This window comes from Nymphalis io, chromosome 10 (genome assembly GCF_905147045.1).
Source record: "Nymphalis io chromosome 10, ilAglIoxx1.1, whole genome shotgun sequence".
In the NCBI taxonomy this organism is placed as follows: Eukaryota; Metazoa; Arthropoda; class Insecta; order Lepidoptera; family Nymphalidae; genus Nymphalis; species Nymphalis io.
The window spans coordinates 4,132,307-4,152,157 of record NC_065897.1 but is presented as its reverse complement, the minus strand read 5'-3'; the positions used below and the strand labels follow the sequence as shown (position 1 = coordinate 4,152,157).

The 19,851-nt window shown below is 38.4% G+C and overlaps 2 protein-coding genes across 3 annotated transcripts; one reads left to right on the top strand and one right to left on the bottom strand.

The window, feature by feature from the left end:
• The first annotated feature begins 75 nt into the window (after window positions 1-75).
• Window positions 76-5,678, top strand: LOC126771232 (ATP-dependent DNA helicase Q5-like). Of its 2 annotated transcripts, XM_050491005.1 has the most exons (11): window positions 76-338; window positions 591-1,237; window positions 1,737-1,842; window positions 1,932-2,092; window positions 2,567-2,757; window positions 2,878-3,087; window positions 3,178-3,379; window positions 3,476-3,685; window positions 3,774-3,933; window positions 4,013-5,383; window positions 5,473-5,678. In XM_050491005.1, exons 1-11 carry the CDS (start codon window positions 245-247, stop codon window positions 5,574-5,576), a joined length of 3,456 nt encoding a protein of 1,151 aa, XP_050346962.1. In that variant the 5' UTR covers window positions 76-244; the 3' UTR covers window positions 5,577-5,678. The 2 variants fall into 2 exon arrangements, with proteins under 2 accessions (XP_050346962.1, XP_050346963.1); XM_050491006.1 differs by lacking the exon at window positions 2,878-3,087 and having other exon boundaries at window positions 77-338.
• A 1,340-nt stretch (window positions 5,679-7,018) lies between these two features.
• On the bottom strand, window positions 7,019-18,852 carry LOC126771228 (condensin-2 complex subunit D3-like). The gene is made up of 21 exons (XM_050490990.1): window positions 18,141-18,852; window positions 17,530-17,690; window positions 17,253-17,372; window positions 17,018-17,161; window positions 16,810-16,906; window positions 16,418-16,557; window positions 15,880-16,074; window positions 15,546-15,707; window positions 15,166-15,318; window positions 14,380-14,561; window positions 14,084-14,240; window positions 13,818-13,947; window positions 13,522-13,602; window positions 12,444-12,584; window positions 12,001-12,175; window positions 11,790-11,939; window positions 11,539-11,675; window positions 11,005-11,220; window positions 10,858-10,931; window positions 8,253-8,390; window positions 7,019-8,053 (listed from the first exon to the last, which is right to left on the bottom strand). The coding sequence occupies exons 1-21, from the start codon at window positions 18,796-18,798 to the stop codon at window positions 7,853-7,855; spliced, it is 3,612 nt and encodes a 1,203-aa protein (XP_050346947.1). The 5' UTR covers window positions 18,799-18,852; the 3' UTR covers window positions 7,019-7,852.
• Between the last annotated feature and the right edge of the window lie 999 nt (window positions 18,853-19,851).

Below are 19,851 nucleotides of genomic sequence, written 5' to 3'. Positions count from 1 at the left end.
GTTAGTATTTCTTGCAATTTTGAGTTTTGACGTTCACGACATTTGACATTAAAAATCTGTCTTAAAAATGTCAATAAGTCATAAGTATTTTTTTATTTCGAGGTTGTTTTAATAGTATTATTTTTTCTTAATACGTTTACGCGACTTAAAAATAACTTGAGTACTCTAATATATAAAATATAATGAATCATATCATGTAATAAATGAACTTTGTCGTTGAATCCCTGTGTTATGGAACTTCGTAATGGATAACGTAACAGAAAAATTACTCCAATGTTTTGGTCACAGAAAGTTCAAAAGTGAACTTCAAGAAAGGGCTGTAAGGGCAATCGCAAGAGGTGAATGAATTAATTTACTAGTATTGCTTAATATATAGTACAGTAGAATCTTATTTCAAATTACTCTTAATTTATCAAGAATATACAAATCGTAAATAAAATTGTAAGCTATATATCAAATTTCCATTACAAAGATATATCATTGTTTCTTCATTGCTGCTTATATTATTAGTATAGAAAAAAATTGCGTACACAAAATCATGCTATCTGAAAACAACAGTTTTAAATATAATTGAGCTTGCTTCTTTTCAGGTGTTCATGATGTATATGTTTCAATGCCCACTGGTTCAGGGAAGTCTTTATGCTTCCAATTACCGGCCATGTTGCAGGACAATAAAGTGGCCATTGTATTTTCGCCCTTGTTAGCTTTAATAAAAGATCAGATTGATCACTTAACAAAGTTTAAGATCCCAGCAGAATCAATAAACTCTAAAATGACATCAAAAGATAGGGATAGAGTTTTAAATGATTTACACAGCATGAAACCAAGTACCAGATTTTTATATGTAACACCTGAACAAGCAGCTACTGGTACTTTTAAAGCCCTCATAGAGCATCTAGTCAAGTATAAAAAAGTTTCATACATAGTAGTAGATGAGGCCCACTGTGTCAGTGAATGGGGTCATGATTTCCGACCTGACTATTTAAAATTAGGCAATTTACGAGAAAAGTATAAGAGCATTCCATGGGTTGCTCTCACTGCTACTGCAAGTGCCGAAGTAACAAAAGATATAATGGCGAACCTTAAGTTTTTGCAGCCGGTAGCACAATACAAAACACCTAGTTTTAGACGGAATCTATACTATGATGTTGTGTATCAAAATTGTATACAGGATGAAATCGGAGATTTGGTAGAGTTTCTAAAGAAAAATTTAAAAGATGATGACACTGTCAAATTGGTAAGTTAACATGATTTAAATAAATTAATTGTTACATTCAAAAGAGAGAGAAAAGAGCAGTCTTCCTAAGTTAAAATTGGGTGGAAGGTAACATTCTGAAAGTACTAAGTCTGGATAAGTCTATAATATTATTATAAAAGCAGTTATGCTTCGCTTTAACTCGCTTTTAAGTGGACTATTAATGTGGCAAGTGTGAATTTCATTTCATGTACTAACTAATTGGAGATCTAAGATTAATTTTTCTTCAAAATGATATTGCTCATAATTTTTTATCTATATTTTCTACTTACCTACTTTATGTTTATTATTAGGATGTAAAAATTGAAAAAAAAATACATTTTATAGGCCCAAATTATTTTGTATTCATCTCAACTCCGAAACAAATATTAAGAAAGTATAGCATAATTAATTGATGTATAAATAGATTTCGTAAGCTTTAATATAACATTTAGTTATACAGCAATAATTTCTTTTAATCTTAATGTTTTTTGGACTTTAGAAAGAAAAAAGCGCAGCCATTGTATATTGTCGAACACGGGAACAAACAGAAGATATTTCGAGCATGTTAACGAAAAGAGGCTTTAAGTCATTAGCTTATCATGGAGGTATGTAAATATAATATTTTTTTAAGCAAAGAGAAATGTAACTTAAAATCATAATAAAACATCTTTTGCTTTTAATTATATCATTTTAGGATTAAAAACGTCAGAACGCATATCAGTTCAAGAGCAATGGTCAAATGGTGAATGTCCTTGCGTGTGTGCTACTGTATCCTTCGGAATGGGTGTGGATAAGGCAACAGTACGTGTTGTGGTCCATTGGGGTCTGCCGCAGAATGTTGCTGCTTACTATCAAGTTAGCATCTTGTTTCTTATTAATATATTTAAACTATGAAGTAAACATTTTCTTAACCGATGAACGTGGGTTCAAACCCGGGCAAGCACCTCTGAACTTTCATGTGCTTAATTTCTGTTTATAATTCATCTCGAGCTTTTCGGTGAAGGAAAACATCGTGAGGAAACCTGCATGTGTCTAATTTCATCGAAATTCTGCCACATGTGTATTCCACCAACCTGCATTGGAGCAGCGTGGTGGAATAAGCTCCAAACCTTCTCCTCAAAAAGAGAGAGGAGGCCTTAGCCCAGCAGTGGGACATTTACAGGCTGTTACTAAGAAAGCATGAATTTGGCATTAATATTATTGATATATAAAGAAACTACGAGATTTTTGCCAGTTCCCCTCAGTAATAAATTAAGTAACGACACATAACTTCATTTGAAACCAGTGTATTACTTTATGTTAATTTTTTTTTTTAAAACATATTTATAGGAGTCAGGAAGAGCAGGGCGAGACGGCAAACCAGCATTTTGCCGGATTTACTACTGTCGAAGTGAACGAAATGCTGTAGATTTTTTACTTAAATCGGAAATGGGTCGCTCCAAGACGCCCGAGCAGAAACAGAGATGTAAAAATGCTTATAAGAGTTTCGAAATCATGGTGAAATATTGCGAGGAAGTAAGGTAAGGATCCTTCTCTAGAGTAGCCGATCACTCTACGCATAAACTAATTTGAAGTTTTTCAACAAACAAACATGAATCCGACCACGCCCCCCCGGTACCAATCGCAACTCGGATCCCTAGATGCCGTCACAAAACATTCGCGGACTACTTCGGCGAGGAGGCGCCCAAGTGCGTGGCGCGCTGCGACGCGTGCGCCGACCCGCGCGGCGTGCAGCGCGCGCTGGAGCAACACCTGCGCCGCGCCATGAGCGCCACGCTGGGCCAGCGCGGCCTCGTCACGCACAGCGACTCCTCCGACCTGTACGGCGAGGGCCGCCTGGGGCAGATGAGGTACCGCCCGACTCTGGCGATCGACCTGACTACGATGATTTTATAAATCGGTCAGAAAGTAGGTGGCTTATATCTCATTCCTTGTTTTAGGGAGGCGGAATCGTATTATGGTGATAAAAGTGGGGAAGACTCGGACGACGAGAGTAGTCGACGCCGCGTTGCGCAAGAAACTAAGTCACTCATTTTGCAAGAGTTTGCCAAAAGAAAGAAGGATATTGAGAAAAATAAAAATACCGACACTGAAGCCGCAAAATACTCCAAATGCAAAGCGGCCGACAGTACGGTAACGAAAGTGAGTTTTCCTTGAATATATAATAAAATACGAAACACGAAAATATTATCCTTGCGTATTACATAAAATAATCTAATCTCTAGATTTTTTTTTTAGGTTAATGGATTAACAGTAGCAGCACGTGAGAGTTATCTTGCACTACTAACGGATGCCTTAAGAAACAACCTTAAAAATACAAAAGGTGTTGATAAAACGGAAAAACATCTCTCTGGGCGCGATGTTGAACAATGCGCAATAGAGATGGAATATGACGCATTTTCAAGTAGTACTGTTGCTAGTCTGTACAGGCGAGCAATGGCAAAAGTGGTAATTAATATTTGACTCATTATATATCAGTATTAGTATCAGTATTTATAAACGAAGAAAAAGTAACGACTATTGGAAATAATTTCAGATATCGTCTGTTAAATCTTGTAAGGAGAGTTTGTATCCAGACCTTAAAAATTTTGAACCCAAAAAAAGTAACACACTTGGCGAATTTATAAAGGACTTCGAAAAGAGTCGCGTTGATCAAAAATATCACGGTTTTATATCTGCATCAGAATTAGAAAGTCGTATGTATAGAAAGTTAAATTCTTTAATTTTATATATGAATTGCTCATTTTCTGGTAATGAATAATTTTATTATTTCAGGCGATAAGGAAAGCAAAAATGAACAAAAATCACTATCTAAAGCTGATAAAGAGACTAAAAGGAAAGCAAACTCTTTTAAAAGAGATCCCTTAACGCAAACTAAGCTAAAAAACTTTTTCTCTTCAAAAACATCACAAGATTCTCCTAGTCTACCTTCAGATGATAGTGAAGATGATAGGGGACTTGTTATAGCAGAAAATGATAGTCCGAATCATGGTGACTCTACGTTTAAGTTAGAAGAAATTGACGATTCTACGAATGTTGAAGACAACGACAAAACCTTCAAACTAGACACAGTAGCTGAAGATCACAATTCCAGTGCAAATACGAAAAAAAAAACTTTATATATAAATATAACTTTACAGGGCGTACCTAAAAATGATTCAGATATTAAAAATAACGTAGTTGAAGACAAGGATATAAAAATCGAAAAAATAATTAAACAAGCGTCTTCCGATAAACCAACTCCAATAGCTAAAAGAAAAATTAAAGCTCTTTTTGGTGAGTCATCTGACAGCGAAATCGAGGCAAATGATATTAAAAAGCGTAAAATTTCTAAAGACAAATTCGTAGCTCATCGGTCAGAGGATAAGAAAACCGAAAAATCAAAGACTGAAAGGTCTAAAAAAAAACATAAACGTAAAAAGTCAACGATATTGCATGAAAATGATGAAAAAAGCTCTGAAAATAATGACAGCACCGGTAAGGATAGCGCTTTTGAAGAAACGCTTATTCTAGATGACACAACAAACTTATGTACTGAATCTCAAATTAATCAAAATAATATTAATAGTAAGTCAGAAGAATACATTGACTCACGCGATTCATTTGATTCGATAAATGAGGATACTAACTCAAAGGATGTAAATAGTGTAAAATTTGTTGATGAAAAGTCTATAGTTAAAGCACACAAATTGAGTTTGGAAGCAGATAAGGTACTACAAGAGCTCAAACATTTCTCGGAAATAAAACCTGAACCGGAAATAAAGGCACCAATTATTGTTGCTGCTGTTGATGATACTAAAGTATGTGAATCAAAAAGTACAGTCGTGATAACAAAATCTCCTACAAAACACGGAACTAAAGAAAAACATGAACCAAAAGCAAGTAATGATTTAAAATGTATTAAAACGCACATTAAACCAGAGAAAAAAGAACATTCTAGAAATAAGGAAAAAAGGGATAAAGATGTATCTAAAAAAAGAGATCACTCAAAACACAAAGAAAGAAAGGCCGAAAAGGTGGATGTTGCCAGTTTAGTTGTTAAACTGTTAATGCCATATTACAAGAAGAAAAAAATTAGTAATCGTGATTTGTTTAAGATTACTGCCCGGCACATTGTTCACCAATTGCTTGCAATACAAGTAACTGGTAAGGATTTGAAAGTTTTTAATTAATTGAATGCAGATTATTGACTTGAAATATTTTTGCCTTTAATTATTTTCCATTTATTCTTGCAGAGGAAGCGGCAATTAATATGATATTGAAAAAAACATTCAGCAAAGTAACCATTGAAAAAGAAAGTGATTTAGAAGCAAAGTTAAATTTAAGTAATAAACCATAATTTATTCAATGTATCCTGTTTATATTTATTGTTAAGCACTGTCGTGCGGAATTTAATATTAATTATTCTTGTATGCTGTTCAAATAAAATGGCTATTTTTACAAGAAAATGTTTTTCTGAGTTTATCTCGATGTACCTAAAGATTGCTTTTGCTTGCTGAACTGCCTTATTGATTCACTGAGAAAAAAAACAGAAAGATTATCATTTATTGATTGATTGTTATATTTTACATTATATTAAATGTCATGATATAATTTATTTTAAAAGGGTCTGATATCATTTAAATCATGTTATGATCAATCTACACAAACAGCACTACAAACAATTTAAAAAAATCTAGTTTAAATATATATAAGTGGCTAACTTGTTGTTCGTTAGTCTAGTATCTAAGCTGTTCAGCTTATAAGACTACGGATACTGAAGTCCTGGGTTCAAACTCCAATTCGCACATAAAACCGTTGGTGATAGCTATCCTTCGTTGGCGCATACCGCCAAATCAGCTGAAAACTTTTTTGCGTTTGTAGTAGAGCACCATCAGCAGTTACAATATATAAACGTATGTACTTAATAATAATACATATAAAATGTGATTTATAATAATTAATTTCTTAACTCCATACATTTCGTTGTTTATAGTAGATTCCTCATCCTTGCTTTCACTCGTAAACCATTTATGTTAAAGATAATTCAGGCTGTTATTGTATATAAAGCCTCGTCTTTATCATGAAATCTCTCCTCTTTAATAAGCACGTAGATGCTTTTTCGTTTCTCCACACTTATGGCACAAATTTATTCCTCAACTAATGTCATGTCAGTATAGAAAGGATATTCATTGTGACATTTGTTTTGCGACATGAACTCTTCTCATTTTTTATCATAAACTAATTAGAAAAGAATAATAAACAAAAAAAGTCGAGATGGCCCAGTGGTTAGAACGCGTGAATGTTAACCGATGATCGTGGGTTCAAACCCGGGCAAGCACCACTGAATTAGTGTTTATAATTCATCTCGTACTTGACGGTGAATCAAAACATCGTGAGAAAAGCTGCATGTGTCTAATGTCATTGAAATTCTGCCACATGAGTATTCTACTAATCCACATTGGAGCAGCGTGGTGGAATAAGCTCCATACCTTCTCCTCAAAAGGGAGAGGAGGCCTTAGCCCAGCAGTGGGACATTAACAGGCTGTTACTGTAATAAACAAAATGGGATGACAGTTTGTTTGGTATGCGCGAGTTTTATACCGACTGAATAATATATTTTTTAAATTATATAACTACTAAAAATGCGTCAAACTGATCTGTACACTTGTTCACTATATCCTAATTATACTTGATAAAAAATAGGAAGCTTAGGACTGTTGTTTGTTGAAATAATTTAGCCGTATTCAAATACAATTTTTATTTATTAACATTAAATTATAATTACAAAACCCATTCGTATTTCAACATTTACGAATGTTTATATGACATGTAACACTCCTATTTGAAGATAAATTTGCTTAAGTTTACATTTGCAAAATGCCTAAATGTTTAATGACTTCCAAATTAATTTTTATTTTAAACATAATAGCGGTAATTATCACACTTACAGTATAATTATTGTAATGTTAATTAAGATAACATCCATTTGTTGTCGTTTGTATATTGATTTTGTAATGGCAGGATATTTAGATAAATATCTCACTCTGCAATAGTGTAGTATTAACTAATTGCTGGTGGTAGGGCTTTGTGCAAGCTCGTCTGGATAGGTACCACCCACTCATCAGATATTCTACCGCAAAACAGCAGTACTTGGTATTGTTGTGTTCCGGTTTGAAGGGTGAGTGAGCCAGTGTAATTACAGGCACAAGGGACATAACATCTTATTTCCCAAGGTTGGTGGCGCATTGGTGATGTAAGCGATGGTTAACATTTCTTACAATGCCAAAGTCTATGGGGGTTGGTGACCACTAACCATCAGGAAGCCCAAATGTTCGCCCGCCTTCCTATTCTATATTTTTATATAAAAGAATAAAGATGTCGACATCGCAATACAAGGAGTGTTATATATCTAGGAGTGTAACTTACGACCCTTAGAATCTTACGGCCTTACTTATAAACGTTTAGCGGTTGATCTGTTAAACAATGCTCTGTCTTCTTCCCTCGAATGACAAATCAATATTAGAAAGATCGAAATCGGTGTTTTACTGTTTAAGTCGCTGTTTATACTTAAGGCCGTTATATTTTTACACATAGTTTTTAAGGTCACATCAGTGAACTGTAAGTAGCAACATGCTATATCCGCAGCGCCCGCTTCCGGGGTGAGTGCGTGTACGGGCGCGGACGCTTGCGCGCGCGCGGCGTGTCGGGCTCGGGGGGGGCGGATGCCGTCACCAGGTTGCGGGTGTTGCCAAACGACGCCTCCAGCCCTATGGTCTCCTGGAACTGCTGCACGCGCTCCACTAGTTCCTCGTCGTTCTCTATCAGCTCCTCGATCTGTTACCGATATATCATACTAATATTACAAGAAGAAGTTTCCTTTTGTTTAATTTCTGCGATCGCTGGAACTACTACTTTTGTGTTTAATTTTTACTCGAGTTAATTTATTTTTTCAGGTGTGATATTTAATTCCTTATACTTAATGACGTCAACGAATTTGAGTAAGTCTCTCCATTAGCGTCTCGAAGGTACTGACCTCGTGGCGGTAGTCGTTGAGCAGGTCGGTGGCGATGCGAACGAGGTAGGCGGCCAGCTGCCCGCCGCGCGAGCGCATGTGCGCGTACAGCCGCAGCACGGCCGGCACCAGCACCTCCGCCACTGTGCGCTTCATTTTCTGAGTAACGATAATAATATAATTTTTAACATGAATAGTTGGTGTATTTATGGACAACATTATTTTATTATGTACCTATCTAATGGATTGTTTTTAAAAACATAAAAAAATATTTTATATACGAGGATGAGTTCACAGAATGGCAGGGTGAGCAACCTTATTTTGTGCATAACGTGTTTAGCAATTCATAGTTACTATTTTTTGATGTCATATGGGCCTGATGTTAAGCGGTCACCATCGTCCATAGACATTGGCGACGGCGTTGTATGAACCAATCCTTACATCGCAAATGCGTCACCAATATTGACAAACTTGACCAACTACATGTTATATCCCTTGTGCCTGCAGTTACACTGGCTCACTCACCCTTCAAACTGGAACGCAACAATACTAAGCACTGCTGTTTAGCGGTAAAATATCTGATGAGTGCTTGCTACCTACTCAGATGGGCTTGCACAGAGACCTACTTTACCAAGTAAATATAATAATGAATACTATAAATGTGTTTTTTTTTTTAATTATTAGTCTTTGGACTATCGTCTAATAAGAAACAAATTGGGGAAGTGTATCGATTCGTTTTGTTACTGCAAAGGAAACCTGGATTCGTTATTGTGAACCAAAGTCCAATCAAGACTCCATGCAGTGACAATAAAAATGATACAACACAATCTAAGATTCAATGTTTTTTAACTTTGAAGGAATCAGGAAATGTGTAATCTTTGATATAAAGTAAAAGATGAATAATACTTTTGTTTATATATTTTATTTTATTAGCGATAATAGGAATAATGCCCTGGTATTACATCTTAATTAATCGGATTTCTGCCACAATGCATATGTGTTTTTTGTGTAAAGTGTTGCGTGTAACAAAGGGCTTGCGTCTTCGGTAATGAATATTTACTCGTATACATAGATATGTACAATCACTATTGTGAAGTCGCAATATAATGTTTTACCTGCTCTCTCTCCGTGAAAAACTAGGACAGGAAGAAAAATATTAGGAATAAGATTATAATTAACAATTCTAAAACTACAATATTATTATAATTATGCTTATTTTATTTGTCTAAGAATCTTTTTTTTAAATATTAATATAATGTTTAAATTTTCGTTTATTAACTTTTACAATTAATTTCCTTTAAATGTTATTTATATAATATTTTACTGACGGTTTTCCAGAATCAATGTAACAAACTTTCCGTTCCATATAGTAAATAAGTTTCTTCTAGCCGCTAACTAGCGCTTCTTAAAGCTGCTGCAATTTTTGGTTTACTTTGTTATCGTCCATTGACATCTGAACTTACCCTAATCCGTACTTATTACCAAAATATCGTTAGGACTAGAGAGGTGCCCGAATTTAAACAGAGGGCACTTCTGCTAGTATCTTTAACGATGAATCCCGAATCGAAGGACCAATGTTTACAAAGAAGTAATAGCGGGCGATCAAACGGTAAATGAAACTAAGGAAGAGCTTTCCACCGTTCATAGTATTGATCACTTAATCATTATTGTTTCACAGTGTATATGATCGTATCCAATAGCGAGTAACTAGACAGCGCGATACAGAAATATGACATATTGAATAGGCGCCATCTATCGCTAACTTGCTGGGTTGTAACAGACGCCATTATACAATTTGAACACGATGACCGGTTATTAACCTAAATGAAATATTACTTATGCCCCGATTTCGTTCGATTGTAACAATTATATATCTTAGTAGAAATTACGTGGGTATAATTTATTTTCGAAACGGAACGTGTTCGACAAAAGTCACCGGCAAACACTCCTATAATTTTCTCTTAACTTCTTAGGTCTCATAGAGTTCTGTTTACGGCTTCTATCGGTGGCTCATCGAACATTCGTTCCACATTATAAAACAGACCTCTTGAAGAAGTTGGCCTGTTTTTTGTTTTTTTTTTCAGTATAATAATTAGGCAGACTGGCATGTGGGTTATCCGATAGTAAGTGGTCACCACCATCCATAGACATTGATTACTATAAGAAATATTCAGCATCCCTTACATTGCCAATGTGCCACCAACCTTGGGAACTAAGATATTATGTCCCTTCTCTCATCCTTCAAAACAGAATAGAATAAGTGATAAGTGGGTGGTGCGTGCTAAGACGGACTTGCACAAAGCTCTACAATAAATAAACATGGTACATACAATTTCCTTGCGCCGGCTATTTTTCCATCAAAGCACTGACCACCACCATAATTTTTTTTCTTGCGCAAGAATAAATTCCCGTTCCCTATATCCACGGTTCGCTCACACCGCGGCATTTTTGTTACTTTTTGGGTCGGATTCGAATAAAATGTACAGAGGAATTTACATGTACTCAATCAACCTTCAAGCTTAGAACCAGAACCGAATCTGATCGATCGATTCTGAAATCTAAGCCAAAACCGAAATTACTTTATCGTTATGGACCCAAATTAACGGACAAATGAAATGCAACTCACATGAGATACGATGTTCGTTGTGACTCGTTCTTGAAGGTCATCTAAATCGGCATCCCCGGTCTTCTCCGGTTTTTCTATGAAACATAAATATATGTTATTTAGTAATGCTCAGGCGGTAGACACGAGCCCGCCCGCCCCGCGACTCACTGGGCAGCTTCATCCGCGGGCCGCAGAGCAGCGTGATGGTGTCGAGCAGCGCGGCGTTGAGCGCGGCCGACAGCTCGTCGCCGTCGTCGCACAGCGCGCCCGCGTGCTCCAGCACCTCGCGCGCCAGCCGGCACTGCACGTTCAGCTTCTGCACCAGCGACATGCGCTGCAGCATCACGTCGTAGATCAGCTGCCGCGCGTCGAACGATATGCTCTCTGCGGTAAGGATGAAATTAGTTGCACCGGCGACCGACTACCGAGTAGTTTTTTTATTATTGAATAGGTAGGCGACAGGGATACGTCGTCCACGGTATGTAAGAAATTTTAAATATCCCATACATCGCGATCAACCTTGGGAACTAAGATGTTATGTCCCTCGTGTCTATAGTTACACTGGCTGTCTGGCTCACTCCCCCTTCAAACCGGAACATAACAATGCTAAGTGCTGCGGAAGAATATCTGATGAGTGGGTTGTATCTACTCAGAGCTTGCACAGATTCCTACCACCAAGTAAACTGACAACTGCCCACTGACCGCTTTCCTCGTTGTTGAAGTACAGCACGCAATCGACGAAGTGATGATAGATGGTGTCGACGGTGAGACAGCACGACACGTAGTACTCGGCGGGCTCGCGCACGTCGTGGTCCTCGTCCGCCAGCAGCGCGCAATATCTACGCGCGGCGACGACAAAATATAATGTTAACGAATTGAATTAATGTAATTGTAATATATTAGTTGCAAAACAATATGCGTGTATATTGTATCGACACGAATATGTCACGTACCGATAGTAGAGCGGCGTGCGCAGACGAAGGTAGCCGGCGAGCAGCAGGCGCGTGAGTGCGCGGGCCGCCGCACGGCGCAGCGGAGGCGCCGCCTGGGGCGCCACGCATCCGCACACGGAGTCCAGCTGGGACTCCACGATGCACGAGTACCTGCGCACAGCGTTATGAGGGCGCGCCCAGTGCTCGCGGGCCGGCGGCGAGCGACGCGCACCTGGTGCAGATGTCGGTGAGCGACAGCAGCGCGTTGAGGCGCGCGCACAGCGGCGCGGCGACGTCCCGCAGCAGCGCGCCCAGCGCCGGCGCCAGCGCGGCCGCCGCGCCGCGCGAGCGCACGCACAGCCGCCCCGCGCCCGCCGCGCACAGCCCGCGCTCCTCGTCGCTCCACTCTGCGCACGCACGCTCTACTCAGTCGCGGCGGCACGCCGGCGACCCGAGCGCGTCCGGTCTGACGATCTCTCCGAGGAAACCGTTAGCGACGCGTTTTAGCCTTTTCGACGTATTCATTAAAATGTAGCCTTCTTCAAGTGGACAAATGAGACTGCCCGATAATCGCGACGGACGTTTACGCCTTATGCTTTATTCAAGAAATACGTGTTCCTTGCAGTTAAAAAATAATAGTATAGCGATAAGAAGGATGTGGTGTGGAGACGGTACCGGGCGGCGGCTGCGCGAGGGCGGTGAGGAAGAGGCGCAGCAGCTGCGGCGACGGCGGCTCGGGCGCCACCAGCGACACGTCGGCGGCGCGCACCCACTCGCGCACGTCGCCCGCGCCGCTCGCCAGCGCGCGCCGCTCCGCTGCCACACCAGACACTTACACCGTACACTCTTAACTGCTAACTATTAGTTAGGGAAGTTTTTAAATTGTTTTACCTATTAGCAGAGAGCTTAGAAAAGACACGATAGCCCCCGACTCTTAATTTCTAATTCTTGTAATAGCTCCCCAAAATTAGTGTGTCTGTTGTAGATTTGGGATGGCTCCCAGAGATAGCAGCGCTGAGCGTTTTTTATTGACTGTATCACGGCGAGTGCTCTGAGGAACTATTCTCTCTAATTCCTGCTTCTCCCATCGTTCACAAGTCTACGCAAGCTGGCTCTCGATGTCACCACCTAACTGTGACATCAATTCCATCGCGCATAAAGAAAATTGGCAACCCCTTTCTTTGTCGCACTATCAAAAAAAGAAAATCTTAGCCAGCTCACGTGTTCCCCTCTTTTTACAACCTGGGTTCCTTCAAATGAGGCGTGAAGAGGCATCTTGCGGACCGGCAAAGCGGGGACGGCTACGGCAGAACATTCTTCTCGACTACCACTTACCATCAGGTGGAGTAGAGTTTTTTTTATATATTTGCCTTCCCGGCGAATATATAAAAAAAGAGTAAGGGTCATGTCATGTAATAAAGAGTTTAAATAATACAGAAAGAATGTACAACACTCAGCAGACTACTGCTATAATATTTAGACATCTCGATTCGCAGGATTTAGATATTTAATGAAATAACCTCCTCCTTACGATGTTTTTTTATCATCAAATATGAGATAAATAAATAGCAGAAACAAAATAAGCGCGTGAACAAGCAAGCGTCTCATGCACTTTGCTAGATCGGACTTTAATTACAAAAGTCAACTAATATCTAAAAGGAATTGTTCATCGAGTAGTGTTTACATTTTCTAATGTAGTTTCGACTAGTGTCATCTACTGAACTTATTTTAACAAGGAAATTAAATATTTTACATATTTGCATCATCTCCGTTGCCCATTGCAAATTTTCAGGATCCAATTGAGCCGCGAGGGACGCGCTCGCAGTTCTGCTCCCTGCCAAAAATATAATAAGATAATTGAATAATTATTCTCATCCAACCCTTATCCAATACGAGGCTGTGTTATTTTATTCCGACGTTACGGGCTTTCCTACATACGACTGGGTAACCTCTATCATTATAATACAGATTTAATATTTTTATAAAATTCATTGTAACTGAGGTATTGAGTTCAACGGAGATATCAAAAAGGCTAGTGAGTGGTCGCACCGTCGTCGCCGGCGGCGGCCAGGCGCGTGACGAGGTGGTCGCGCAGCGCGGCTCGCTCGGCGCCGCCCACGCGCGCCGCCCACGCCGCCAGCAGCTCCAGCGACTGCGGCAGCAGGCGCGCGTCCCGCTCCTGGCGCAAGCGCATTTGCAACATTATTTACTTCGAATTGCATAGCGATGTTGCATAAAATATTGAAAATTTTAATGCCAGTGAAATTATAATGTCACGACTTCGGCGACAGGGCGAGGGGCCGGGGCGTACGTACCGATTTTTCGGTGAGACTGTAATAGTAGTCCAGCAGGAAGTGGACGTCCGAGTAATCCACGTGACGCGAGACGCTCGTCAGGAGCACCAAGCATTGCAGGTCTCGTTCGTCGTTGAGAGCCCCCAAGTGGGTGCTCAGTAAATCTACTAAGCGATGACTGTAAACGGGCGATGATGAGGTTTATTAAAATCAAAATATTGAAAAAAAAACGGTAAAGTCGTAAAATATGATCGTTAAAATGTATGTAAGTTTCACTGAGGGCTTTGAAACATTCTTGAAATAATACACGATATTACTTGATGCAATTAGACGACTTGGCCAGCAACGCGCATGCCTTCTGCAGATGTCTCTTCATATTATGACGTGTGATTCCGGCGAGGAACTCCCACGGCAACGGGTCTTCGGTTGCGAGAGCATCGTACTTGTGTATTCGGTCTATTAATAGTTGCTGTATGAGAGCGACAACTTGATCTTGAATCTATAATATATGTAATAATTTTCTATTAGTGAACAGAAAGACAGTAACAGCCAGTAAATGTCCCACAGCTGGGCTAAGGCCTCCTCTCCTTTTTTGAAGAGAAGGTTTGGAGCTTATTCCACCACGCTGCTCCATTGCGGATTAGTTGATTTTGCCACATGTGTATTCCATACTTTTTGTAGAATTTCAGTAAAATTAGACACATGCAGATTTCACTACGATGTTTTCCTTCACCGTCAAGCACGAGATGATTATAAGCACAAATTAAGTACATAAAAAGTCAGTGGTGAACCCGGGTGTAAACCCGTGACCATCGCTTAAGATTCACGCGTTCTAACCACTGGGCTATCTCGGCTTTTTTTTAATAGTAAAACAAAACAAATTTTCGTTAATCATTTCAAGACCAAATGCAGTCCGCCGCAACTCGATATATATGGAGTATATATCTCTTTTCATTATTGACAGCGCCTTTATAAAGAAAGATTTTCACCCTATATAATCGAATCCAGTCATGGTGTAAAGTAGAAGAAATTAATAACTACAAATAATTAATGGCTATATCTCTTAACCTCTTGTTACAACGATGATGTGTGTGTACACGCACCTTGGTCTCCGGGTCGGACAGGCGGTGCATGGGCCCGGCGAGGAAGGCGTCGAGCGCGGCGCGGTCGGCGACTCGCGCAGCCAGATCGCCCAGCGCACCCACCGCACTCACGCGAACCACGATGCTGGCGTCGCGGCACAGCCCCACCAGCATCTGCGCGGCACACTCTCTCATATGTAATTTAAGATTAAAAAATATATTAAGATTTTAGTTTTGATTCACTTCAAATAAAACCGAGGTGTGTAATGGCGCGCGCCAAGCCGACTTCTCTCTCGACGCTCCACGTTCATTTTCAAAATAGGCAAAGGGGTCCCCTATCCCTTCCAGTTTTAGGACGGGGGTACTGAAATAGCTAGTTACTGAGGCTCACGTGTACTGACCGCGTAGTCCGACTCCAGAGGAGTCCGGCCGTCGCGCAGCGTGTCGGCCAGCAGGCGGTGCAGCAGGCCGGCGGCCGCCCGCCGCACCACGGCGCGCTCGTCGCACACGCCGCGCGCGCCCACCGCCGCCAGCCGCGACACCGCGCCCGGCCCGTTCAGCTCCTACGGCACCGATCACGACGTCACTAATGGTCAATCCGAGACCGTTTTTGCGCTGATTATTTGCTCTAATCAGTTCCGTTCTTTACATGATAGGTATGTGGTATTCGTATCCGGTTTCTAGGCGTAAAGCTCAACAGACAAAAAGAGTGTGTGTAAAGTACACGCACGTCACCTTGATAGCCTCCTTCATCGCAGGATGTTCCGAGGTCAGACAGTCCGCAAGCAGCGTGAGCGCGCGCGTGCGCAGCGTGCTGGACGCGTCGTGCACGCGCTCGTACACGGCGCGCAGCACTTCGGCGTGCGCGATGGTGTGTGTGCGCTGGCGCAGCAGCCCGGCTACGTCCTCGTCCGTTTCGCCCTGCTGATCCTTGTCGATTTGATTTTATTTAATATATTATTTGATTAGTAACACGATTACAACATAGATTAATATCCCTTGAGTGCCAGACCTTTGTCATAGTATAGGGAGTGAAAACAGCAAATAAGAATGTTTAATTCCGATTAACCTTACGTCGCGGTGCCTTTGAATGGAAGCGTTGGAGGTATATATGTATTGTATGTATGTATTATATGTATTATGGAGGTATAGAGCCAGCCTGTTTTATCATTTACTACGTGGTGCTCCAAAATAGCATTTCAATTTATAAGATAAAACAAAACTGTTTAATTGTAGAGTAATAAATTCAAATTACATTAATTAATGAAATTACATTATCTGATGGTAAATTTTGAGTGCTCTCAATTTCAGTAGTGAAGGACGCTGAAGTTCCTGGTTGTGGTTCAAAATTATTTTCATTTTGCGGTATAGGATTTTCTTCTTGCATATTTTGATTAGGTTCCTCAGCTGTTTCTATAATAAACGTATAACAACTAAATTAATTAAATCAAACATTGGTTCTATAAAAAATATTAAACATTCCTTACATTACCATTGCGCCACCAACCTTGGGAACAAAGAAGTTATATCTTGTGCCTATAATTATACTTGCTTACTCACCCTTGAAGGGTGCCAGAGCACAATAATACTAAGTATTGCTGTTTAGAATATCTGATGAGTGAGAAAGCCGTACTACCAATAAATCAATTTGATAGTAAAATATACCTGTTGTTCCAGGCAAGGATGATGTTTTTTCTTTTTCATTAGATTGATCAGTTGTTGACAAATCAGGATCGTTATTTAAAAGCTTAGTCAACATTTCCTGAAAAGTGAATACTTACAATTTATAATTGTTATTGCCAATGTCTAATAGAATAGGTTTTATTATACCTGAATAATATTAAGTCTACTTTACTTAAAAAATTTAACATACCAATGCAATCTGTCTATGAGGTACTTTTGCTGTTGTTGATAATTTAAGAAGCCATTTTACAAAATTACCATAAGATTTGCGTGGCAAAAGGCTCATTAGACCCACGACAAGTGATACACGAGCAGAACGAACCTCAGCTTTTTCCTAAAATAAAAAGTAATATTTACATAGAAATATATACAAAACGAATTACAACATGTAAATTTTAGCATGCAATGATTGTTTGAAAACTTACAAGACCATCTAAAGTGTAGCAAAGATGTTGTAAAAGGACCACATATCCCGATAAAGCTGCTTTTCCAAATTTTGTTAACAATAATCCTGAATATGTTACATATGATGCTCTGACTACATTCTGAAAAAAAAAAATACTTGAAATATGTATGCATTTGTTGTAACTAAATTTCTATCGTAAATACAATAATCAAAGTTTTATTCTGGTTTTATTTAGATAACCTCATTTTAATATAAAAATTGTATATTTTACTCATTTAATTAACTATATTACTTACATTAACATGCCGGCAATCTACAGATGCTGCAATGAACTTTGGTAGTAGACACTTGAAAAGTAATTGTATGGCTGCAGCATTGGGTTCACCACTAGCATCACAAACCAGCACATCGATCATATCATATATTATACCAGCGAGCTTGGCCAATTCTATTTTATCTAGACAAATATTTTTTACGTTGCAGTAATAGGTGTTTTAGTAACAATTAAATATAATGTATGTCTTTAAGAAAATAATTCATAAAACAAATTAATTAAATTTTAAATTAGGTGTGACAAATTTTTATTTGAATATAAACAAAATATTTTTTTTAAATATACCAGCAGTACTTGGTATTATTGTGTTTTTCGGTTTCAAAGGTGAGTGAGCCAGTATAATTACAGGCACAATGGACATAACATCTTAGTTCCCAAGGTTGGGGGCGCATTGGCCATGTAAGAGATGTTAATTCTTTCAATGCCAATGTCTATGAGCAGTGGTGACAGCTTACTTACAGGTGGCCCATTTACTTGTCCGCCTAACTATTCTATAAAAAAAATCTGTGTATATTTTAAATACAATTTTTATTCTTTTCATACATAATATAATTAACATTTATTTTACTGTACCTATGTTTAATTTTTTAACTATGGCTCCTCCTGTGATATCAACTAAATTACTCATAATATCTTCGAAATTCATATCACTTGAAGTCAAATGTAAGTTTTGAATAATTTGTCTTAAGTCATTTACAAAATAACCTAGTTCTTTAATGACAGAATTTACCTCACAAGCAAGATCTTTTGCACTGAATTCATTTTCTACATTGTCACACATAGCTTTAGGATAACTTAGACAAAGTAGTGAGTGTGTAAAAAGTTGAGAGTGATAAATGTTGTATGCTTTATATCCAGGAATGCAAAGTAATTTATAATATAAGCGTGATGCAAATATAGCGTTGTTTCGGTATTCTCTTGACATTATATTTTTACCACCAAAGTCTATATGGTAAGCTATTAGAGCTAATAAATTTTGATGTTTAATTTGATGCGACAAGACGGTCCAGGATCTTTCTTCTTCATTATCTAAATTTGTGTTAAGCCATGCGTCTATTGCATTCATAATATTACGAAATATAGATTTTATATCGATATATTCCAATGAATTTTCATAATCCGAAGGAATTTCACTAAATTCTAAGAATTCAGATTCATAAATAGCCTCTACCCATTCTTGAATCAAGTTATCTAAGCGTAATTTATCTAATTCTCTTAAAATCTCCTCCATTTCAAGAGAAAAACCTCAAATAAAACCAATATAAATAAAATAATATGTATATAATTCAAGAACGTATGTATACAATTTACGACTCCATTCCACTAAACATGACATCTGTCATGACAGAACTGCGTAGAAAACTTACCATATTATAAAATAAAAAAATAAAATAATTATTTCAGGCAAGATATTTCATATAAGAAAGTTAAATAAACGAAAAATTGTGCAAAAAATGTAAAAATTGGACAGGAAATGGCTAAATATATGTTTTTTTTTAAATACTTAAAATAATAAATATATAATTGTTTGTTTAAGTTTACCTTATATTAAAAATAAGCTACAAAAATATATTTTTATAACATTTGGCTAAAAATACATTTAATAACACTGTGCCAGTTAACCAATGAACAAATTATTCTCATAACAGTAGACAAGTAGAGATCAAACTCTTTAAGATAATAACAGGAAAAGTATTTATGAAGCTGTTAGTTTATCAGCACTTCCCAAGCTGTTCAAGCTGCACAGGAAGTGCAGTTGTCAGAATGTATTATTAGGTAATTTATAAAGTTACTGGTGGTAGAGCTTTGTGCAAGCTCGTCTGGGTAGATACCACCCACTCATCAGATATTCTACCGCAAAAAACCAGTACTTGGTATTGTTGTTAAGAAGGTTTGAAGGGTGAGTGAGCCAATGTAATTACAGGCACAAGGGACATAACATCTTAGTTCCCAAGGTTGGTGGCGCATTGGCGATGTAAACGATGGTTAACATTTCTTACAATGCCAATGTCTATGGGCGTTGGTGACCACTTACCATCAGGTGGCCTATATGCTCGTACACCTTCCTATTCTAAAAAAAAGTTTGAAATAGTGACTAGGTTGATAAAAATCGAATGCAGTATTATTTGAATATTTCTCATTTAATTGTTTTTTGAAGTTTTAAAACATATCATTATTAACCTTGAAAATTCAAAGCAGTTTTAATTCGTTAACTGATAATAAATTTCATTTAAAATCCTACGAATTTGAATTAATAAATGTTGTTTTATTAAAATTTACGAGT